Source organism: Ambystoma mexicanum, chromosome 11, assembly GCF_040938575.1.
Source record: "Ambystoma mexicanum isolate Mex_15411 chromosome 11, UKY_AmexF1_1, whole genome shotgun sequence".
In the NCBI taxonomy this organism is placed as follows: Eukaryota; Metazoa; Chordata; class Amphibia; order Caudata; family Ambystomatidae; genus Ambystoma; species Ambystoma mexicanum.
Window position 1 is genome coordinate 411,236,508 of NC_090934.1, and position 25,324 is coordinate 411,261,831.

At 46.5% G+C, this 25,324-nt stretch overlaps 1 protein-coding gene across 9 annotated transcripts in view; it reads right to left on the reverse strand.

Annotated features, from left to right (window-relative positions):
* The window catches only part of ATG13 (autophagy related 13), a 1,946,514-nt gene that overhangs the window by 338,147 nt on the left and 1,583,043 nt on the right, over window positions 1–25,324 (reverse strand). For all 9 annotated transcript variants that reach the window (XM_069623214.1, XM_069623211.1, XM_069623215.1 and 6 more), the window contains one exon: window positions 24,897–25,004. In XM_069623214.1, the coding sequence (XP_069479315.1) occupies window positions 24,897–25,004 (108 nt within the window). The remainder of the gene's footprint in view (window positions 1–24,896; window positions 25,005–25,324) is intronic.

Genomic DNA, 25,324 nt, shown 5'->3' on the forward strand with positions numbered 1-25,324 from the left:
ACCTACCCATGTGAGCACTGTGACCGTCCCTCCAGGGAGACAGACCCCTCATTCTTCCGGGAAAGACTTAAGCTCTTGACAGTTCCTCTTAAAGCACGCCTCGCTTCAGAGCCCAGACATTTGCCTATTTTATGCTGAAATGAAGCGGCTAGCGGATGTTTATACTCAGCGACACAATACTGCCGCGCCTAGCATGAATCTCCCCGCCACTACCCACAATCACACAGACGTTCCTGATTCCCCAATAGCAACAACATCCACCATTTCTGACTCAACTATGGGTGCAGTGCTAACCCTGTTTCCATCCACCCAGAGTTTGGAATTTTTCCAAACTCGGACGGATTATACTCCCATCTCTACGGGACCTCCAACGCAAGCTATAATCCATACCATGGACTCGCCAGTGATACTGCCCTTATTAATGATTATTATTTGAATTCTTATAACGCGCTGCATGCCCGTAGGCCTCGGGGCGCACAAAAAACGCAGACATAGACAGGACAACAAGAGAGAGCAAGCAGGATCAGAAAGGGGTCATAAGGATTACTCCATGTTAAAAAGGTAGGTTTTTATGGCTTTTTTAAATAGGAGGTAGTTTTTGATTTTTCGTAGCCCTGCCGGCAGAGCATTCCAAAGTAGAGGGCCCTGAACGTCAAGCGTGGTGGCTCAAAATTTTGCAGTCTTAAATCTGGGGGAAGCAATGGCAGAGGATGAACAAAGATTTCTTCCATTGGTCCTGATGTTAATGCGTTCAGACAGGGAGATGGGACTGCTGAAAGAGAGGCATTTATGTGTTGTAGTAAGCATTTTATGTGTAATGCGATGTTTAACTAGTAGCCAATATTCACAGGTTCTTCAATCCTTGCCTCACTCCGATGTTCACATCCTTCCGAAAGATCCCACGCCGCTTGACCCTTCTCACTTTTCCCAGCCTGAGTTGTTTTCCACCCAGCTCTCGCAATCAACTGCTATCCCCATGCCAAATAATGCGTCCCAGGTTTGCCTTTATCAACAATCCCACCTTTCAACCACGCCAAGACTATTTGCTACCAAGGATCCCCTGGAAACAACTTCACCATCATACTCACAATCCTCCCTGGTAGCCTCCTTCTCTAAACCTAATCCTAGACCTTCCTTTGGCTTCCCACCACAAACTTGCAACAATTTGGATACAGCTCTTAGTGCAATCAATCTAAGTCTTCTTTCACTAGTAAAACTTTATGAAGGTCTGGAATCCAAGGCACAGCTGCAGAATCCTTCTCCCACATCTCTGGGAAACAAACTTGATTGGGTAGCTTGGAAAGTCCGAGACGTACCAGAGTTACCTAGGTTGCCACCATGTACTACTGAATCATCTAGAAATATATCCATCATCCCCTCTTCAAGCCTGAGCAGACTACGATAGAGAATGGAAAAGTATCTAGCATAGATGAACAACCCCCAATTGTCATAATTGAATCCTCGAAACCTACAAATGAACCAACAGGTGATTCTTTACTATTGATAAACCTGGAAGAACCTCCCATGATTGATGCTCTTGACATCCCGCTCTGTGAGGTCTTCCAACCAAATATCCAATCCAAAAACAAAAAAACAAAAAACAAAAAATCAGCAAAAATAACCACCGAACAGATCTCTCCTCATAGGAAATCAATACATCTCCTACCCAACAAGAAAAGGAGTCGAAATCAAAGAACTAAAAAATTTGTGCAAAGTCTATCCTTGCCAATGAATGCGTCAAACAGCTCTATCATCTCCATTGATAAAGACGAGATGATACCGGAACCCACCTTAAAGGCACCTATGCTTTCCACTCTCCCTCCAATGTCTTCGCCAAAGGCAACACACAGTACGTTTTTTATGCTTTTGATGAATAGTACCAGTCGTGCGCTCTGCCCGTGATCTAATGCAAGTTCCTTTCTGTTGGTATGTCTATTTAATAACTGACTTGTCCAAAATTATTTGGAAGTCAGTGGCTGCATGGCTCAATAGGGACCGATATTCACCAGTCGGTCTATTGTTTGTTTTGTGTTGTGGTTTTGTTCCTATACAAGCCTTTGCGCTTTCTAGTTCAGTTGTCCTCACAGGTTCCAAGCTAAATCAATGATAGTGAGGTGCACACTTGTTGGTGTTTTTCCATATAATGTTTGCACTTTATTCAATTTGTCATACATTTGTTTAATAAACATAGGTTACTCCACCTAGTGTTTGTTTTGGATTGTTTCACATTCACAATTAAAAGATACAAGTTAATTCACTTGGTGTATGTCCTTCAATTATTTGGTGACTTTGTTTGGTGAAAAATGAGTTATTTAAAAAGAAGCATTTGTGCCAACATTTCTTTGCACGTCCTGTAGTTTCGCCCTTCCTTGGGCTTTATCAAGGCACATTGTAATTTGTTCAGTGTGTTAATTTGTGCAACATTTAACATTTAGTGTATACATCTCATGGTTGTGACACACACATGTTATTCTGCTTATACAAGGGTACATAGAAATTCTTTTTCTTTCTTGTTCATCAGTGAGTAAACATCTGTGGTTCGGACAGGGCCATTTTAAGAACTTTGGGGGCACGGGGCACAAACACCTCTGGGGCCCCACTCCAACAGACCAAAGGAATTCATGGATATTGAATATCAAGTGCGCCGCACCCCGTATCACGATAACAACGCATCGCTTGATACGCTGCATCACAGAGATCAAAATAAGCATGGTAAACTCCCATTCAGATAGCTTATCCTCTTCATTCTTGTTGTAATCAGAGTGATACACAAGTAGCATGTCAAGGGCAACATTAGCAGTCTACGACGAGGTTACTTGCTTTCAAGCATGGCTACAGCAAACATTTCATCAATAGCAGCCACGTGGAAGGTATACTGGACATAGTATAACTGCAGTACACAGATTTTATGACAAAGTACACATAATCCAGATTAGTCAAACGACTCAGATTAGCTGCCTCAGAGACAGCAAAAGTGCTCAAGGATAGATACAGGCGACCAAGGAAAGCAAGGATAAAACTACACATACCATAGCATAGCATGGAGAGTGGATGACGATTTGAAGATTCCAGGAAGGTGTCTGTATCCAGACAGACTGAAATTAGAAGTGGGACATGGTTTTCAAGAAGTGCTGCCATTGGAGAGCAAATGGGTGAGTCTTTTTTAAAGATCATACACTGAGAACGAAATCACTCTGAAGGGCTGACAATTTTGAAAGGTTAAGGGCTTGCAATTTTGACAGGTGAGGAAATACAAGATTAAATGAGATACCCAGGATCACACATTCATTAAGAGGTGAAGCTGGGATTCGTACCTACTCTGCATTTCTGCTCTTTACCAATTTATTTCCAAGTTTTTACCTTAAAGTAAAATAAACCCATTTTACAGAACTGACTTGGAAAATATGAAAATCACATAACCCAATATAAACAATTTACAAAACAAAACGTTATAGAAACATATTATGCAAAATGGGAATGATTCTAGCTTCATTGTCTCATCATCAAGGAAAGTATATAAATACCAGCATACTAATGGATGAGATCTTAAAAGATTTCAGACAGGTTTCTCTTTTCTATTGTAAAGCTTTAAATACACCACAAACACATGCGTGTGCAATGGTATTTAAAAACGGGCAGACAAACCTTTGAACTGTACAAAAAAGCAAACTGTTTTGTTGTCACATAAGCAGACCTTAAAATATGCTTTTAAGAAGCCTGCAATATCTGGTCTGCTATCTTCTGTCTAGAACTCCTTCCACTCAAATGGCCTACATGATGGGAAAGATCAGGTAATTGGCCAAACAATGCCACCAGTATGTGAGAACCAAACCTTTTCATAGAAGGCAGTACAGTACTGTCGGTGATATAAGATTTGTCCAGGATCACTATATCGTCTGCTGGTCAATATGTATTTCAACTTTGGCTATTGCACATGATCAATTTCATCCACACAGAAAGGGGAAAATGCTACAGATGTTGTGCCACGCAAACTATGTATACCACATTGAACATAGCCTTACAGGAAAAAAAGATCACAACAAAATGTTCTTGTCAACCACAGACAGAAAATAGGTTTAGCCATAGCAGCACAACATAGAAAATCCTGATGTGTAATACTTAGTTTTGTTGACTTGGGGAAACTGGCTTTAAAAAAAAAAATAAGGCTCCTTCTTGGGGACCCCTCCATGGTGGGGGCCCGGGGTAAGTGCCCCTTTTGCCCTCCCACAAAGACATCTCTGGGCTCTGAGGAGTTAAGGGAGTGAAATATTTTTTTTTACCTCTATACCATTTAACTTTTATATAAATGATATAGGCGAAGCTTTTAACTCTGTGCGTGCATTTCCACCTAAAATAGGTTCACATGAAATAAGCTATTATATGCCGATGACTTGGTCATTCTAGATCGGACCCCAATCGGTCTTCAAAGGAAGTTAAATGCTTTAGATACCAATGCCAAAAGTAATCACCAAAACAACCAAATCAAACACTAGTTTTTCATCATCGATTACCAACCACAGGATTTAAATTTAATTGGACCCAGTCAGAAACCATCCTCATCCAAGTATCCGAATACAAATACCTAGGAGTGAATTTGAATACTCATGTTTCCGATATGACCTACAAAACCAAAATGAAAAGAATGCAACTATTGACGACCCAAGCTAAAGCAATACAACATAAATACAGGACTTTTACTATTAAACCAGCCATACTATTCTATGTTCAAAAAGTCATTCCAATTATAACTTATGGAGCCCACACGAAGTTACCAGGTAACACCCAAGACTGCAATCTTCTCGAAGGTAAATACTGGAAACAAATCTTATCCCTACCATCTGGTATCCCAATTTCCATCATAAGATTTTAACTAGGCCTCACATCTTTAGCTGCGCATGTCTCATGGCAATGCCTTGCCTCTTACAGAAAATTCTTTCTTACTTCTGTGACTGCTCACTCACCAATTCCTGGTTTGAACACCTGTCTTGAAACAACGACTCAAGGCACTATATACTACTGGAAAACAAATTGTATTCAGTTATTCCTTGAAGCAGATATCTTGCTAGATCGACCCCTTAGCTTTCCAGAGAAATCAAAACAAAAACTTTGAATACAAGATTGGATAGTAACGTCGGAAAAATCAGCTACTTATACATCATTTCGGGAAGGAGCTTTCGTTCACAAGCCATTACATGACTTGCCTATTTACCTCTCCCATTTCCCAGACATAAAATATACACTATCAATTCTTCGTGTGCGACTAAACTTATGGCCAACAATAATTCAACTCGCTCTGTATAACTCCAACACCTTAGTAGATACAGATTGTAGATTTTGTAAGGTTCCAAATTGTCAAGAATCATTATGCCATTTAATCACAAACTGTCCTGTGTTATTAGATCGAAGAAAAGAAGCATTTCATAAACATTTCCTTAAAACATAGCCACAGTGAACTACTTGAACTCGCTTGATAGTGTTAATGTATAATTATATCAAGACAGCGAACACATTTAGTAATATCAGCACTCGTATTAAGCGTGATCCAATTATCCCGAATGAAATGTCTTGTAGTTTCCATAAATTTAGATGTATATCGAATCTGCAGTTACATTCTAGACATTCTTCTCCTTATAATTTAAACTGTGAACTTTGCTGCTGATACATCATGTCTCTAATGATCAAATAATCATAAAATGCATCACAAGACATGTACACACGATTTTACCGATAGAATTGTGTTTTGATTGAGTCAGCACTGTTAATTGAAAACCTATTATACCTCTCAAAGTTATACTTATATTGAACTGATCAAAAAAGATGAATATTACTTATGAACTATGATATACTGCATCATTGTACAAGAAATGTATTGTTGAAAAGGTTGAATCTCAACCAAAATAATACATATTTTTTTTTAAATAAAACAAAATTTGGGCATGCATTCTCCCGCAAAACACCAAGCTTTTGCGGGCTTCTGCATTCCCTGTGTGTGCTTCGAGGATGTGGGTTGGACTGCCTGGTTCCAATACACGTCCTGGTAACTTCGTCGTTGAAAGCCGCAGCGCCGCAGAATTTGCTGCATTTATTCTGCATCACCTCACCCACCTTCCTGAGCTGCTACAGACCCTACAAGAGACCCCGTTTTCGCCCATCTGCACTACCGCGTGCGCCAGCGCTGCAAATGCATTCAAACAATAGGCTTCACTCTTCTTAGGGACTGGACTGCCTTTCAGTTAGGATTGTGATTTCTGCAGAATTGCCGAAAGACTCTTTGCACTACCTGCTTCCTTCCCTTTCTAGGTTGAGGACCCATTTTGTGCATTAACCCTTTAGGCGACTTGGTCTTGTATATATTTATTTTAGTAGGAGTTTGTTTGTTTAAAATTATTACTACTGATAACTACTGTTTGTTGAACTTCAAAGGCCTTGAATAAATGTATTTGTATTTTTAATAATGGGATACATTACTCACCGTAATCGTATTTCTGATGCTTGTATCTGCTTAGATTCACATGCTGTGCATAGGCCGACATCTAGTGGAAGCTGCGGAGTATTACAGTTTGTTTTTCGAAACTCGAAATTGGGCGTCGACACAGGGCGTGCCAGTAATACTATCCCTAGTGTGACGTCCACTGTACCCAAGATCCCTCACGCGTCTAGGATCCTCAGATTGTATTTTTTCTGACATGAGGTAGCATGAGGAGTAGCGTGAGTACAGATAATCCAAGCAGATAGACAGTAAGGTAAGACTACAAGCAATCATGCGCCTTCTCTCGGAGGGGAGGATGGGTGGGTCGCATGTGAATCTAAGCAGATACAAGCATCAGAAATACGATTACGGTGAGTAATGTATCCCTTCTGAGGCTAGTGAAATCTGCTTAGATCACATGCTGTGCATAGATTAGCGAGCAGTACCAGAAGAAGGAGGTGGGATGTGAGAAGGGTCATGAGCAAATAAGTGTCTTAGAACCGCTTGTCCCACTTGTGCATCTGCCTTGGAATGGGTGTCAATGCAGTAATGCTGAGTAAAAGTGTGAATAGAGCTCCAAGTAGCTGCTTTGCAAATGGTGTCAAGGGGTACATTTGCAATGAAAGCCAGAGTGGCCCCAATGCCTCTAGTAGAGTGGGCCCTTGGCGTAAAAGGCAGAGTCTTTTCAGAGAGTGAGTAACACAGCTGGATACAGTTAATAATCCACTTCGAGATGGCACCTTTAGAGACGCGATCCCCCTCTCTGCCTGTAGCTATGGAGACAAACAGTTGATCTGTTTTCCTTAGCGGTCTTGTTTTATTTACATAGTAGAGGACCGCCCTACGCACATCTAGGGTGTGTAGTTTCACCTCAGCCGAGCTTTGCGGGTTCTGGAAGAAAGCCGGTAGCTCGATGGACTGGTTTACATGGAATTTAGATATAAATTTAGGTGAGAACCTAGGGTGTGTGCGTAAAACCAGTTTGTCTTTATGGATAGTAAAGAAGGGATCCTGCACTGACAGAGCCTGAATTTCACTGACCCTTCTTATAGAAGTAATAGCTACTAAGAAGGCCATTTTATAAGTCAGGTGTTTGAGACTGCTTTTATGCATGGGTTTGAAAGGTGGGTCCCATGAGCTTGGCTAGCACCACATTAAGGTCCCACCCTGGTGGTGGGTTTGAAATAGGAGGGTGGTGTAACGCTCACCTGATTCCCGTAGAGGCGCCAGTCTTGCCTGGGCGTATACCGTATCTTCAAAGGTGATGTGTAACACACGGCTGGCTCTTTGGGCTGGACCTCTGTGCACTGTATGTCTGACTCGAAGGGTAAGATGTCTTAGGTAAGTGAACGCCATGCTCTCCATCTGCCTCGGGGCAGGGTGCTGTAACCAGTTTCTTCACTGGATAAGGGGAGCAGGCCTCTTGACTTCAGAGGAATGCTGTCCGTCGTTTACTGCACGAACGGTAAGTTTCGAGTAATTCTAATGTCTTTAAAGTCTTTAGTAATGATGTTTCTTGTTTTGCAGGGTTCCGGCGATGGCGGATGACGGGCTGAAGTGAGTTGAAGATGGAGCCCGTGTGATGAATAGAAGCGCCTGGAAGCACGTAAGTAAGCGCTTGTTGCCTGCTTCACGATGCGCTCTAACTGTCTTTTTATTTTGCAGGTACAAGTTCGGAGCGGCTGCAGGGTGCCGGAATACCCACTGGGTTAGATGTGGAAAGGAGTAATGGCACGTGAGTATTAAAGTTCCCCAATGTCTTTAAACGCACCTTGTTTTGTCTTTCAGATGCGAGATGCAGCGCCGAAGGCCTCCGGAGCGTGCAAAGAGTTGGTAAGCTTTTGTCTTTCAGATGCCGGAATGCAGTGTGAAGACCTCCGGAGATCACGAAGAGTAGGTAAGCCTTTGTCTTTCAGATGCCGGAATGCAGCGCGAGGCGTTGGTAACAGCCGATGGACCAGGTAAGTGAAGAGCTGTCACTGAAGACCGTAATGCTAACCTGTTCTTTCTTGTCTTTATAGGTGTTGCTGAAGACTGGATTCAGGATGATAAGCCTTTTTCCTTAGGCCCAGGATCAGATGCAGAAGACACGATGAGCGTTCTGCTGCAGAGGATGCAGAATAACGCAAAGCAGGATTCATCCATCGGGTGTGGTTTAAATAGCCTCCTGTAGTGCTTAGGTGTCTCCTTCCACAGCCACGCCTAGGTAAGAAAAGAGTTCCTGCTTTCCAGAAGAGTTCCAGTGTTCTGAATCTAGGGAGTGGCTCCTGCCCCACCCAACAGGAAAAGTAGTTCCAAACAGAAGAGGATCAGAGGCTCAACTGGCAGGCAAGTAAGCAGCATGGTCTGCTGCAGGTAAGTCCACCCAAGCATTATGAGCCCGGCGCTTCCAGCGCTGGGACTGGGCATATTTATGAGCCTGGTGCCACTGGCGCCAGGACTGGGTCCAAAAGGTCCCAATTGGGACTGGTTGGCACTCGGAACCTGGGTTATGGATCTGCTTCCAAGGGAGTTGGGAAAACCCTGACCTTTTGGAAGCAGAGATCATGACAGTACCCCCCCTCAAGGCCCCTCCCAAACCGGGCTTCTCCGGGGGTTTTGGCTTGTCAGGAAATGTTCGGTGAAATCTTTTGATTAGGCGAGGAGCGTGGACATATTCAGCAGGTTCCCAGGATCTCTCTTGGGGGCCGTAGCCTTTCCAGTCAATTAGGTAAAATAGTTTAGATTTGGAGATCTTGGAGTCCAGAATGCTTTTGACTTCAAACTCGAGTTCTCCATCAACTAGGATAGGTTTTGGAGATTTAGTTAGTCGGGTTTGAGGTTGCACAGGTTTTAATAGAGAGACGTGGAAGACCGGATGTATCTTCATGTGCGGGGGCAAGTCCAACTTGACCGCTACTGGGTTTACTATGGTAGTGATGGAATAGGGACCAAGGTATCTTGGGTTGAATGTGCGTGGCCCTTTTAGAGGTAGATATTTGGTGGATAATCAGACTTGATCCCCTACTTGATATTGAGGGGCTTCCTTCCGATGTTGATCTGCTCCTTTCTTGTATTGTTCTTTAGCCCTTTGAAGGTGAGAAACAGCTTCCTTAAAGGCTTGGGTGATTGTAGAATGCAGGTAGTCTACTGCTGGTGTTTCAAGATCTTGGAGGGGATCCAGCTCCGAGGTTCGAGGGTGACTGCCGTACAAAAGAAAAAACGGGGTTTTCCCAGTTCCCGAATGGACAGAGTTATTGTAGGCATATTCAGCTATCCAAAGGATGTCTTTCCAAGTTTTTTCAGTTTGTTGCAGCATGCAGCGTAAATACTGTTCCAGAGTTTGATTGGTCCTCTCGGTTTGTCCGTCGGTCTGAGGGTGGTGACTGGTCGATAGTCTCACATCAATTTGAGCCGACCGACAGCAACTTTGCCAAAAATGAGAAATAAATTGACTACCTCGATCAGAAATTAGAACCGAAGGAAAACCGTGCAGTCGGACGATGTTTTCAAGAAATTCTCGGGCCAGAGTTGCTGCTGTTGGCAAGCCTTTGAGCTGAATGAAATGCGCCATCTTGGAGAATAAGTCCACGATTACTAGAATCGTATTGTATCCGGAGCATGGTGGTAGATCGGTGATGAAGTCCATAGAAAGCGTATGCCAAGGGCGAGGTGGGATGTCAATAGGGCGTAAGAGGCCTGCTGGTCTTTCCTTTTGACTCTTGTTTTGGGCGCATACTCCACAGGACATTATAAAGTCTCTGATATCTTTTTTCCAAGACGGCCACCAGAAGTAGCGCTTGATCTTTTCTGAGGTCTTGGCCATACCGGGATGTCCTTCCATTAAAGAATCGTGATAACAAGAGATTACTTTTTTCTGTAAATCTGTGCTGGGTAGGTATAATCGTTCTTGGAAATACAATAAGTTGTCCTTTACTGCAAAGTCCTTTCCCTGCAGATGCCAATTCTGTATGTCTGCTGGAGTTACAAGTTGCCTGGCTTTATCCTTAACTTCCTCTATGGATTTTGTGGCGATTACACCCAGAATTCTTTGTTCGGGAATGATTGGTACAGGTTTAGGGTTGATCAAGTGTTCTTCCATTCCCATCCGAGGAAGGGCATCAGCTTTACCGTTCTTTGTACCAGGTCGATAGGTAATTATGAAGTCAAACTCGGCAAAGAATAATGCCCAACGGAGTTGTCTAGAGGATTGGGCTTTTGCGGTTTTCAAATATTGCAGGTTTCGGTGATCCGTAATCACAGTAACGGTGTGTCGGGCCCCCAGCAGATAATGCCGCCAAGCCTTAAAGGCAGACTTGATAGCCAGAAGTTCCTTGTCAGTAATCGTGTAATTTATTTCAGGAGGCGAGAATTTGCGGGACCAAAATGCCACGGGATGCAACTGATTGGTTACCGGGTCCTTTTGTGATAGAACTGCCCCCATGGCAAGGCTTGAAGCATCAGTTTCCACGATGTAGGGGAGTTCGGGGCGAGGGTGTTTTAAGATTGGTGCAGAGATAAATTTAGTCTTCAAAGCCTGGAAAGCTTTTTCCGCCTCGGTAGACCATTCAAAACGTTTGTTTTTCTTTAACAAGGCAGTGATGGGCTGGACTATTCGAGAGAATTCGGGGATAAACCTGCGGTAAAAGTTAGCGAAGCCTAACATGCTTTGCACACCTTTTACGGAGGATGGTGATGGCCATTTGAGAACTGCATCGACCTTCTTTGAATCCATACGCACTCCGCCAGGTGATAATATGAATCCCAAGAATTCAACTTCAGTCACGTTGAAAACACATTTTTCCAACTTAGCGAAAAGTTTGTGTTGACGCAATCTTTCGAGGACCATTTTCATGTGTTTCCGATGTTCAGATTCCGATGAAGAATAAACAAGGATGTCGTCAATGTAAACAACAACACACACATCTATGAGCTCTCTGAGGACATCGTTCATAAAATATTGAAAGGCGGCCGGGGCATTGCAAAGTCCGAAGGGCATGACCCGATATTCAAATAGCCCATACTTGGTGCGGAAGGCCGTCTTCCATTCATCGCCCTCTTTTACTCGTACCAAGTGGTAAGCTCCTCTAAGATCCAGCTTTGTATATATGCATGCTTTTCTGACTTGGTCCAGGAGTTCAGGGATCAAAGGTAACGGATATCTATTCTTAACGGTGATCTGGCTCAGGGAGTGATAATCTATACAAGTTCTAAGGTCTCCTTCCTTTTTTGGAACGAAGAACAAAGCTGAAGAAGCAGGGGACTTGGAAGGACGAATAAACCCATTTGCCAGGTATTGATCCAGGTATTGTCGAAGGTGAAGGTTCTCAGGCTCGGTGAGGGCATAAATTCTACTACAAGGAGGAATAGATCCAGGTATCAGGTCTATCTGGCAGTCATAAGACCTATGAGGAGGTAGAGAGTTAGCCTGATCCTTCCGGAAAACATCTTGGTATTCTAGGTATTCGGGAAGTAACTGGGGAGTCTCTGAAGAAATTGCTGCCAGTGCAACACCAGGTGGAGGGTGACAAGTAGAGACACATTCTGGAAACTGGACCGTTCTTGCTCGCCAATCGATCAGAGGATTGTGTTTCTCTAACCAAGGTATTCCTAGAATAATCTGAAACTGAGGGGCCTTGATCACATCGAACACGATCTTCTCATGGTGTCCATCTTGACTTACTAGCGTCACCTCTTGAGTGGTATGCGTTACTGGCCCGGAGGCTATCTCCGTACCATCCACCGTAGTAATGACGTCCTTTACAGCCTTGGGACAAAGAGTTAGATTCATCCTCAAAACCATTTCATGATCCACATAATTGCCGATGGCACCGCTGTCGACGTAAGCTTCAATTGCATGTAATCGATCCGGATTATCAGGGCTAATGAGGACCATAGGTATCACAAAATGCGAGGTCATGGAACTGGTTTTCACGCTCGGCAAGAGGACCTCTATTCTTGTCGGGCGAGGTCGTTTCCCTGCTCAGAGTTTGTAACTTTGGTAACTGCAGCTCCTACTGCCTTCTTGGCAGGTTTCACCGGACAGTCTCGAAGAAAGTGCCCTGAGTTTCCGCAATAGAGGCATAATTGCAACTGTTTTCTCCTTTCCCGCTCCTTTTGTGTTAGAGGACCTTTCAGACCCCCTATTTGCATGGGTTCCCCGGAGTCTACTCCTTTGGAAGGAGTTGGCGGTTTGGAAAATACTCGAGCATCAAACTTGGAACGATCGGCCTTCCTGTTCTGCAGTCTGTGATCTATTTGAACGACTAAGTCTATATAGTCCGAACAATATTGTGGGGGATTCACTACTTGGGCTAACACATCTTTGAGCTCTCCACGTAGACCTCTATAAAACAGCGTAATCCTTTTGTCCTCAGGCCATTGAGTTTCCACTATCAGTCTGTTGAAAGACGCAATATAAGCCAAAAGGTCTTGATTACCTTGTCGCAACGAAGAAGCTCATTGTCCAAGGCCTGCCCCTGTGAATGTCTTGCGAACAGTTTTTCCATACTGAGCTGAAAAGCTTGAAAATCATGGAGGACCGGATCATCTTGATTTACTAGAGGGATCGACCAGTCTGCCGCATTGCCACTAAGGTACGAAAGCACGAAAGCTACTTTAGCTTGATCAGTTGGAAAGGCTGCTGGCCGGCATAAGAAATGCAACCGGCACTGATTGATAAATACTGCAAACCTCTTTGGGTCACCAGAAAATCGTTCGGGCGGAGCCAGAGGTACATTCCCAGGTAGGTTGATCTGCACTGGATTCATAGAGGATGTAGAAGGAAGATTTCCCCCAGATGCGGGTAACGGGGTCTGTCCGGCTTGTGACTGTAGCAATTGTCTAGCGAGATCATCTGTTCGCTCCTTGGAAATAATCAGTTCCCTTCTTAGAGCATTCGTTTCCTGACGGGCTGCATGCACTTCTGCCCTTAGTTCCCCAAGTAACTGGGCTAGCTGGTCGGTATCCGAGGTTTCCATTGCGCCTGGACGGGAGTTTTGTGGTAGGCTTTGCGTTCTGTAACGCTCACCTGATTCCCGTAGAGGCGCCGGTCTTGACTGGGCGTATACCGTATCTTCAAAGGTGATGTGTAACACACGGCTGGCTCTTTGGGGTGGACCTCTGTGCACTGTATGTCTGACTCGAAGGGTAAGATGTCTTAGGTAAGTGAACGCCGTGCTCTCCATCTGCCTCAGGGCAGAGTGCTGTAACCAGTTTCTTCACTGGATAAGGGGAGCAGGCCTCTTGACTTCAGAGGAATGCTGTCCGTCGTTTACTGCACGAACGGTAAGTTTTGAGTAATTCTAATCTCTTTAAAGTCTTTAGTAATGATGTTTCTTGTTTTGCAGGTTTCCGGCGATGGCGGATGACGGGCTGAAGTGAGTTGAAGATGGAGCCCGTGTGATGAATAGAAGCGCCTGGAAGCACGTAAGTAAGCGCTTGTTGCCTGCTTCACGATGCGCTCTAACTGTCTTTTTATTTTGCAGGTACAAGTTCGGAGCGGCTGCAGGGTGCCGGAATACCCACTGGGTTAGATGTGGAAAGGAGTAATGGCACGTGAGTATTAAAGTTCCCCAATGTCTTTAAACGCACCTTGTTTTGTCTTTCAGATGCGAGATGCAGCGCCGAAGGCCTCCGGAGCGTGCAAAGAGTTGGTAAGCTTTTGTCTTTCAGATGCCGGAATGCAGTGTGAAGACCTCCGGAGATCACGAAGAGTAGGTAAGCCTTTGTCTTTCAGATGCCGGAATGCAGCGCGAGGCGTTGGTGACAGCCGATGGACCAGGTAAGTGAAGAGCTGTCACTGAAGACCGTAATGCTAACCTGTTCTTTCTTGTCTTTATAGGTGTTGCTGAAGACTGGATTCAGGATGGTAAGCCTTTTTCCTTAGGCCCAGGATCAGATGCAGAAGACACGATGAGCGTTCTGCTGCAGAGGATGCAGAATAACGCAAAGCAAGATTCATCCATCGGGTGTGGTTTAAATAGCCTCCTGTAGTGCTTAGGTGTCTCCTTCCACAGCCACGCCTAGGTAAGAAAAGAGTTCCTGCTTTCCAGAAGAGTTCCAGTGTTCTGAATCTAGGGAGTGGCTCCTGCCCCACCGGACAGGAAAAGTAGTTCCAAACAGAAGAGGATCAGAGGCTCAACTGGCAGGCAAGTAAGCAGCATGGTCTGCTGCAGGTAAGTCCACCCAAGCATTATGAGCCCGGCGCTTCCAGCGCTGGGACTGGGCATATTTATGAGCCTGGTGCCACTGGCGCCAGGACTGGGTCCAAAAGGTCCCAATTGGGATTGGTTGGCACTCGGAACCTGGGTTATGGATCTGCTTCCAAGGGAGTTGGGAAAACCCTGACCTTTTGGAAGCAGAGATCATGACAGGTGGAGTCTCTTTACTCCTTCCATGAAGGCTTTAACTACTGGTACTTTCCACCACGACACCTTGCTATGGGAAGTGGTGTAAGCCGAGAGGGCTGCCAGGTGTACTTTCAGTGAGTTAAAAACCAATCCTGCATCCAGCAGGTGGAGCATGTATGTAACAATAGTGGAAGGAGTGCAATCAACTGGGTTGATTTGTCTACTCTGGCACCAGATAACGAACCTCCTCCACTTGAAAAGTAACAGTGCCTTGTGTTTGGTTTCCTAGATTCCTTTAGGATGTCCATACACCTCTGTGGCAAATTGAGGTGTCCAAACTCTATGACCTCAGGAGCCATGCTGCCAGGTTCATTGAGTTGGGTTGCTGGTGCACTGTTTAATCTTGGTGCTGGGACAGTAGGTTGTACCAGGCTGGAAGTTTGATGGGCTCGCACACCGCCATCCTGCGTAGGTGTGGGAACCATGGTTGTCTTGCCCACATGGGAGCAACTAGGACGAGCGTCATCGATTCCCTGTTCATCTTGTTCACCACTTTCCTGATGAGAGGAGTTGATGGAAAAGCGTATGCAAACATCCCTGACCAGTTCACCCACAGGGCGTTCCCCTGGGAATCTGGTTGGGGGAACCTGGATGCAAATCCTGGGCATTGTCTGTTTTCGCTTGTGGCGAATAAGTCTATAGTGGGGAAACCCCACTGAGAGAAGAGATCTTCTACGACCTCTCTGTGAAGAACCCATTTGTGTTCCTCTGGGAGGGAGTCTCTGCTCAGAGCATCCGCTAGGGAATTGAGCTCCCCTGGAACATGTTGTGATGACAGGAAGATGTTCCGTCTGAGTGCCCATATCCAGATTTTCTGGGCAAGCTTGGACAGATTTGGCGAGCGAGTCCCTCCTTGCTTGTTCAGGTAGAACATGGCTGTAGGGCTGTCCGTCCGGATTTGCACTGACAGGTTTAGTAGGTGGGGCTCGAACGTCTGAAGCGCTCTGAATACTGCCAGAAGCTCTAGCAGGTTGATGTGGCTCTTGGCCACTGAGTGAGACCAGAGACCCTGAGCTGTGTGGTGGAGATGGTAAGCTCCCCACCCCGTCAGACATGCACCTGTAGTGACTACTGCCTGTACTTCGGGATCGTAAAAGGGTTTCCCCTGTGCGAGATTTTCTCTTGTCCACCAGTGAAGGCTTTGTACCAGTGTTGGCGAAATGAGCACTAGATCGTTCCACTGACCACTTGCCTGAGACCACTGTTTCGCCAACCATTCTTGCATGGGACGCAGGCGCGCGTGGGGGACCAGGTAAATGCATGACGCCATCATGCCCAGTAAACGCATTGCTTTGCGTACTGTTATTTGTTGACCGGACTGATAATGCGGAATTTGCAGTAGTATATTCCGAATTCTTTCTTCTGAAGGAAAGGTCAACCCCTCCTGGGTATCCAGGATTGCTCCTAGGAATTGTTTGGAGGTGCTTGGCACCAGGCTTGACTTCTTCTCGTTGATTGAGAAGCCTAACTCGTGGAGGAGGTTGATAGTCCTTTGAATGTTTGTCCTGCAAATTCCTCGGTTTTCCCCCGTTATGAGCCAGTCGTCCAGATAAGGGTACACTGGGATTGCCTCCCTGCGTAGGTGTGCAGCCGCCACCGCCAGTACCTTGGTGAATACTCTTGGTGCTGAAGCTATCCCGAAGGGCAGTACCTTGAATTGGTAGTGCCGACTGTCCACCTTGAAGCGCAAGTACTTTCTGTGCGCTGGGAACATGGAAATATGAAAATAAGCATCTTTCATATCCTAGGTTGCCATGTAATCCCCCTTTTTTAGGAGGGGGATTACCTCTTGTAGCGTGGTCATACGAAATTTTTGGGGCTCGACATACTTGTTGGCAGGCCGTAAGTCCAATACTGGGCGCATTGTCAAGTCTTTCTTTGGCACAAGGAAGTAAGTTGAATAAATACCCTTGTTTACCTGGTGTCCCGGGATGAGTTCTATCGCGTCCTTTTGTAGAAGAATGGCGATCTCCTCGAGGAGAATCTTATGATGTTCTAAGGAGTGTACTCTTTGTCGTGGAGGATGGTTCCGGGGACGCTGCAGTAGCTCTATACAATATCCCGTGGATACTGTTGACAGCACCCATCTGTCTGATGTGATCCCTTCCCAAGCCTGGGTGAAGTTTGAAATGCGTCCCCCTACTGGGGTTGCGTGAGAAGGGACCCTGAGCTGAACGTCACTGCTTTGGTGGAGGCATGTCGCTTCCCTTGCTGGGGCTGCCTCTGCCTTTACCATGACCTCTCCTATTACCTCTGCTGTAACCCTGGGTAGACTGTTGGTTGTTGTTCCACTGTGTACCCTGCCCCTGGAAATAGTTAGATCCTCTCTGGGAATTTTGGCCGCGTGGGCGACGAAAATTACTATTCCCTCTCTGGTTAGGGGGTTTATTGGTTAACTGGCCCAGGGATTTGAGTGTCTCGTATTCGTCCTTGGCATTTTTCAGTGCGTCTTCGACCGCCTTGCCAAACAACAGATCGGCTTCCACCGGTTTGTCTAACAATGATGCCTGAGTTTCTGCCTTAAAACCAGACTGCCGTAACCACGCATGTCTCTTGATAACAGTACCTTCTGCTATCAATCTGCCTGCGCTGTCCGCGGCGTCGAAGGTTGCTTTCAAAATGCAACCAGACACGGCTCTACCCTCTGTGGAAATCCGAGCTAATTGGCCCTTTAACGGTTCAGGAGCAGAGGCTATGAGAGCCGTGACTTCTTCCCACTGATGGCAGTTGTAGCTGGCCAACAGGGTGGTGGAGTTAGCAATCCTTGCTTGATAGGCGGACGTTGAGGCTACGTTCCTGCCGAAACCGTATAGTTTTTTGCTCTCCTTGTCGGGAGGAGCTTCTGACGAAGACAAGGGTGTTCCCGCCCTCTTACGAGTGTTGGTAACAACTAGGGAGTCTGGCTTCAGATGTCCTCTTATATAGAGAGGGTCAGACTGAGCTGCCCTGAAAAGTTTTTCAACCCTGGGATTGACTGCTCTGGTGAGGTTTGGGTTCACCAGGGACGGATCTATTCTCCGCTGAATGGATTTAAGGATAGGGATGGTCTGGGCAACAGGCCTCCTTTCTCCCACTAACTCTTCTGCGAAGTCCCTTTCCTCCTGTACACCGTGGGTGTCAATGTGGAAATGTTCTGCTGCGCGAGCGAGAACCTCATTTAGGAGGGGTTGGTTATCGACCGGGGAGTCGGTAACCAGGGCTTCGTTCTCTACCGGGGAATCTACTCTGTATGTTTCCGGGTCATCCTCTTCTTCTTCCTGGTCCTCATCATCCCCATAGTAGCCCGTCCAGGTTTGCTCTTCTATCATACCAAATTCTTGGTCTCCACAAAAGGAAGCCTCTCCTTGATACCGTGAGTATGGTGTGGCGGTAAGGTTGAACCTCGAAGGGTTCAGGCCTCATCGGGGTTTCAAACCGGGCCTTCTTACTCGGGGGGATAGGATCAGTAGAGCCTGAGGGTGTGGCCCCTTGTGGATCATACGAGAGGAAATGTTCTGGATTTTTATCATAAAAATCAGCCAAAGAAGACATTCTTGACATGACCTTATCTATGTCTTCACTGGACCATTTTTTGGAACTGGGAATGACTCTCTCAGCAAGTCTATGGGATTTATCTTGAGTAGCTTTGCTGGTTGTGGACCTATCAGCAGACCTGGGCTTGTCTGTCTGTTTAGGGGGAGTGGAGTGTTTCACAGGTGTGGAAGAATGTACAGGTAGTTTCTTCTGCTGTTTTCCCCCCTCCCCGTGCGTAGAAAAATGTTTTCCCTGTCCCTTAGTGGGTCCGGAGTTTTTCGACGCCTGGCGTCGAGGATCGGGAGAGGTGTCCCTGTCCTTCGAGCGTGGGGCCTCGCTAGCTTTAATTGCGGGCTCCGCCTCCTGGAGCGCGGCCTGGGGGTGGAAGTCGTCTTCGTCTTCCGACGAACAAACTTCTGTTAGCCTAGGGAGCGAGGCACTCTTGGCAAGAGTGGATGATTGCCTGGAGTCATGCGGCGATCTTGATCGAGAGCGCCCAGAGGATACCGAATCGGACCGTTCTGTCTGTGCCTCTTTCCGAGAACTCGACGTCGTCGAGTCTCGGTTGGACTTAGTGTGTTTAGTGTGTGTGGTATGTGAAGCGCTTGTGTCGCCGGGGGTCTTCCCCATAGCCGCCCTGCCGGACGACCTTCCGAGGTCGGGGACCTGCGCTCGGCTGTCTTTCGATGCCGTAATGCCCTCGCCGTCCGAAAGTACGGCGTCGCTGCCATCGCTGAAGGCACCCTCCGCTGCCATGGCCGCCTGCCTGGCATGGTGGGCCCAACGCTTCGTCGAACGGTCCTTAAGTGTCTTAGGTTTAAACCTACTACACACTCTGCAGTTCGCTTCGGGGTGGTCCCTCGGCAAGCAGAGATTGCACGTGGCGTGCCTGTCGACCCATGGGTATTTGCGGTTGCACTTGGGGCAGAATTGAAAAGAGGTACCCTCCATACGCACCTTGAGGCAGCGGGCTGTTAAGTGTAGGAAATGTATAAGGTGTACCTATATACCAAGAGTGTAGAGTATGTACCACCCCCCACTCTCCCTACTTGCAGGGCCGAGGCCAGCGGCCTACCAGGCCCGGGCCGAGGCCAACGGCCTTCCGAGGCCCAAATCCGTCGTGCAGTAGCCGACGGTCGATTTCTTCTCCAGCCGGCGTCGAGTGTCGAAGTTCGACGTTGGGGTGGGGAAGGATGTCAATTGATTATTATTTTAAATTTTAGCAAAAGTATGGCTAAGGCCAGGGGACTCCGCAAAATGCTTCTGACCAGTATGGCGGAAAAAAACAATCTGAGGATCCTAGACGCGTGAGGGATCTTGGGTACAGTGGACGTCACACTAGGGATAGTATTACTGGCACGCCCTGTGTCGACGCCCAATTTCGAGTTTCGAAAAACAAACTGTAATACTCCGCAGATTCCACTAGATGTCGGCCTATGCACAGCATGTGATCTAAGCAGATTCCACAAGCCTCAGAAATATATATATATATATATACACCTGACTGGGAGTGATTTGTAAGTGTCCTTTACTCTGTGTGCTCATTAAGGTCTTTCAATCACCCTCAACCCTCCTGAGACAGAGTATTGACCGCTGCTAATGCTACCGTGATTGGTCTGGCTTGTTCAGAAGGTTACCCTATTCCAAGAAACTAGGCTGGCCTTCTGAAACTCTGCCCACCAGGACAGAGTTCAGAAATCCATCTTAACAGACACGACTCCTGCCATGAGCTTGGTGAAGACCCTTGGAGCGGAGGTCATCCCCAAAATCTTCAGGAACTTCCTGTGCTTTCGATGTATTGGCACATGGAAATAAGCATCCGGAAGATCTATGGACACCAGAGCGTAGAGAATTTCTCTCAACGTCACTACCCTGAACTTGTCTTTCCTCAGGAACTTGTTCAAGGCCCTGAGCTCCAAGATGGGACGGAGACCTCCTCCCTTCTTGGGTACTAGGAGATACCGGGAATACCAGTCCGACCCTGTCTGCTCAGGAGGTACCTCTTCCAGGGCACACTTCAACAACAGGGTTCGCAGTTCTTCCTGAAGCTCCAGTTCTGGTTGGCATGGAGGTGGTGGGGGTCTGTCTGGTGGTTTTCTTAAGAAAGGCAGACAATAACGCCACTGCACAAGCTCCAGGGCCCAGGCGTCAGAGGTAACCTCCCGCCATTGGGGCTAGTGCTCTGTCAGCTGTCCACCAACCGGTAGGTTTTGGGAGGGGGAAAAATCAAAGCGGCTTAGAGGGTAGAGCCGTCTGTGCCACTGTTGCCTCTGCCTGCTGGCCTCTGGTGGTACGCCTGCCCCTTTCGGAGCACGAAAAATGCTTCTGCACCTGCCTGGCCTGCGGGAGCTGCACCTTCCTGCCATAAGGCACATAGCACCTGTAGCCTGCCTCTGCCCCTAGAGGCAAAGCTGAAGGCAGGTTTGTCCGGCTGCGCAGCTCGGCCCATCAATTTTGCAGCTAATTTTGAATCCTTCTGTTTCTCAAGGTAGTCGTCAGCTTTCTGACCAAAGAGATGTTCACCTTCAAAAGGTATATCGGGTAGCCTGTTCTGGACATTCGGGGAGATGCCAGAAGTTTTTAGATAGGCTTGTCTACTTAAGGCTACCGCCGATCCCATTGAGCGGCCAACACTGTTGGACATGTCCAGGCCTGTTTGCAGCGACTGCCTTGCTACCTCCTTCCGATCTTACATTAGCTGTCAGAATCTATCCCGCATTTCTCCTTCAGAGATGTATTGGGCCACCTGCTCCACAGCCTTCTATAGGCCGAATGAGTAGTTGGTGAACCCACATGCTACATTGGTGGCCTTCAGAGCCATGCTGCCAGAAGTGAACACTTTCTTAATCATTGCATCCTACCTCTTATCTCTGTCCGGCGGCAGATTTCAGCTAGAGCATGCAGGTCTGTTGGGGATTGTGACTGACTGCACAACAAGACCTTCCAGAGAAGGGTGAGATGGATATCCTCTTGCCGGCGTGCACTTCCCAGTCATAGTGGAGCTTACCCGGGGGGATGGAGCAGGGATGCTACCACAAGGAGGCCATTGGATCTTCAATCGCTGGATTAAGGGGCGTATTTCCTTCTGTGACCGGGCCCACATCCAAGAGGTCAGTGAGTTCCTAGCCCGGGATTGGCACTGCCAAGGTCTTCAGACCTACAGTATTTACCACCTTTTCCACTAGCACCCTAACTTTAGAGTAGGTATGGGTGTAGGGCTGACCCTGCTAAAACTCCACATCTGGTGATGTGTCGAATCCACTGGCATCATGGAGCCATTGAGCCAGTGCTAAAAGGTGTGCTTGATCATCGAAATAATAGACGCCTCCTGACCCCCGGAACATGGAATCATCTCCCTGATGAGCGCCGAAAATAGTTGCCATGGAGCTGAAGAATTCGGTCCTAGAGAGTGGGACAAAGGATCCGTTTCTGATGGTTGATCTCTCAACGATGACTGAATTGCCGCTGGCGTTGAATGGGGCATGGGCACCAACAAGACGTCACAGACGTCTGTACATTGATGCTCTCAGGAAGGTCCCGGCATCCAAGGTTTAGGTGCCTTTTTTTCAGTGTCGACTCCGAAGGATTCTCCGACATCAATGTCATCAAAGATATTGCGCGGGTCGGTCACCAACATGTTCAAAGCACAATCCGTACAATGCTTAAACCCTGAAATACAGGGCATGGACATCTCACGGTCAAGAAGAAATATCAAAACTGACAATACATTTTTATCGAAATAGAGTCGAGGACTCGAAGCACTATGCTCCTCAAGAGCAGCGCGTCGAGAGCACAGAAAAAAGTAAATGAGGTATGGGGCGCAGTGATGCAGTACATATACGACATCTGACGATCGAGCACCGAGCAAGACGGATCGACGGTCGAGTCGAGGTGCAATAGGCCCCCGGTCGAAGTTTTTTCCGAGCAGCAGAGCTGGATGAGGATATCTATCAGATGAGGAATCTGCAGAACAAAGGCAATCCATTGAAACTCAACATTCTGTTTTATTGCAAATAGATCCAACGAGGAGGAACCCCTGGAGGCAAATATATCCCAGAGGACCAGTTCGCTCGATTCCTACTCATGGTTGGCGAATGATTCCCTGCTCAGCTCATCTGTCTGGACATTGTCTGTTCGCGCCAGATGAACTGCTTGTATGCTTATATTGGGGCCCAGTGGCCACTCCCATAGTCACAGAGCATGAAGTTTCATAGATCTGGTGCCTGTCTATTTGCTAATGTAAAATATAATTTTTACATTGTGCGTCCGTATCAGCACAGTGGAGTGTACTATCACTGGCAGGAATGCAAGGCTAGGAGGGTTGCCTTCAACTCGAAGAAAGGTATGTGCTCTTGGGAGTCCTGCTCATTCCACATGTCGTGAACTTGGAGGTCCCCTAGCAATGGACCCCACCCTGAAATCGAAGAGTCTGTTGCGATGACAAACTGATGTGAAGGGTCCTGGAAAGGAAGGGCTAACTAGAGGTTTCTGTGATTAGCCGACTGAAGATCTTGCTGGAAGCATGATGGGATGGGGCCATCTTGGTTAGGTAGTCCAATACCAGAGTCCAGCTCCCTGCAAGGTGTAGCCGAGTGTCACATATCCGCAATCTGGCCAAAGGAACTGGCAGACCACAAACCGCCCATCAGTATCAACAGACGTAGGAACCGCCATGCTTTCCTTGGGAAGTGTGGAAACCTCCTGAACTCATGGCAGTGAATAACTGTCCCAGAAGACCCTGGTATTGCAGGGGGCTTGGTTAGGGCTGCTAATGATTTTGCTGTTTGCGCACTTTTCTTCTTATTTTTTCAGCTCTTCATCTGTGTCCGGGCTGAACAATCCCACCCCATCGAATGGCAGATCCATAATTCGCTCCTGCACATCTGTTTGATCTTTGGTAGCTTTGAGGAGTGCTTGCCACCTAAGAGATGTTTCCTATGGCCATAGCCTTTGCAGCCATGTCCAGGTGGTGGTAGGAAGCCTCCATGAGGTCCTGCGCTACCTGGCAAGCCTCTGCCAAGAATGAGCAGAACACTGCTTGAAATTCAGGTGACAGCTAAATCGTAGCCGTCCAGCTATTTTCATAACTTGAGGTTGACCACTGCCATAACTGCTTACGCATTGGCCTACCCGAAGCTAAGGGCAGACTTTTGATGAACTTTCTTCGCTGTATTATCTAGGAGGCTGTTTTCTTGCCCCAGAACATTTTATGAGGAGGAAGATGAGGAGTATGCGGTCTGATTCTGGCCAATGAGAGTAGTCACCACTACTACAAGTGGAATGAACAGGGGGAGAATTCATTACACAGAACCTTTCCGTTGGAAGAGAGGTGTACCTTATGTCCACCCTCTTTGAGACTGGTTGAACTGAAGCAGGTTGCATCCAAATCCTAAACGTTAGGTTGAAGGTGTGTATGCCTGATCTCTCTGTGGCCTTCCTCAACAGGACTAATTAAAGAACTCATTGATCAGATTGGGGACTTTCTGCAATTGGAATCTCCAGCTGTTCCACGAGCCCTTGCACCCTATTGTGGTATGCTTTAACCAACATGGGCAATTCCCCAGTGTCTTACGGAATGCCAACATGGTTGTCCACTGTGTCATCATATGGGGGACCCAGAGGTAGAGGAGGAGTATCTTTTGGGAGCGAAAGAGGAATGGGCACTGTGGGCACATCACTGTGCTGTGCAAAGACTAAATCCCTCATCTCTACCAAGTCCATTCTGGGATGTGTAGTTCATAAATGTTTTTAATTCAGCTAGGTAAAGCTACCACTTTGAACAACCAATCAAATTTATATTAGTAGTTTGTCTTAACTGTAGACCATTATAAACCATTTAAGAAAGGCAATGAAAGGGATTCAAACTCAGATCCCAGGCTGCTTATTTCCAAGTCGAGTATTCAAACCTCTATACCATCAATGCTGTTATCATGAAGTCTTTACAAGCGTACATACAGCACTCTAATCCACCATACCATTGCAATGTGCTCAGCGACATCATAGATATTACATTCTGTGCCAACTCTGCAGGACAGTGGATGGAAAAAGTGATACATTGGTATGGCCAAATCTTGTGAATAGACATTACAATCGAAAATAATGAATGTGCTGGAGCTTCTCATGGAGTCAAAGTATTGCAGCAAAGTGTGATCGATTGTCAGCAGAAATTCTAAATATTGCTGACAAGTAATGTATGAAAACAGGGAAGATTCAGGCCTCACAATCTTGTACCTTTTAGTAGTTTGACATCGGCACAAGAAAAACCAATGTTCTAAACAGTCAAATGAAAAGCAGCATATGATGGAGCAGTTTATAACCCAGAGTGCTTCACTAGATACTTGCATCAGACAACATGCATGAGAGAAAGATCACGGGGCAGGTTTCATCTAAAGCGTTTTCTTCAACAAAGCAGCTACCAAATCCTCTTTTTCCCCAGCACTAAACACACCTGCTGAATTCAGACATTGCAAATAGACAACAAGAAGGAGCAGATACTGCCTCCATGAGAACAGTGTTGCACTTACAAAGTCTACCATGACAAAGTCATCCTGGACATTGCCGCTGCTATTGCTAGAACTCTGCAAGCTGCCGGGAAGTGGGGAAACTTCGTCTGGGGAGTCTGGGGGATTCACCTGAAAATAGAGATAATAGAAGGTAGACACTTATTACTAAAAATGTCCTCCCTTATGTCTTTGGTTGAGCGTGTGTGGGTGCTTGTGCTTGCATGTGTGTCTGTATTTGCATGTGCAGTGTACAAATAGCAAACAACAAATCCATAATGTTCTGTTATTATTAACAAATCAGATCAGCGTTCCATAATTAAGGTCTGTTTTTAAAGATACAGAAATGAGTTTCCCTGCAGAAAGTTGCAAAGACTCCAAGTCAGAGGATATGCTAGGATCCATATCCACAACTGTTTTGGTACCATGCAGATCAGATTGAGAGGTAGATC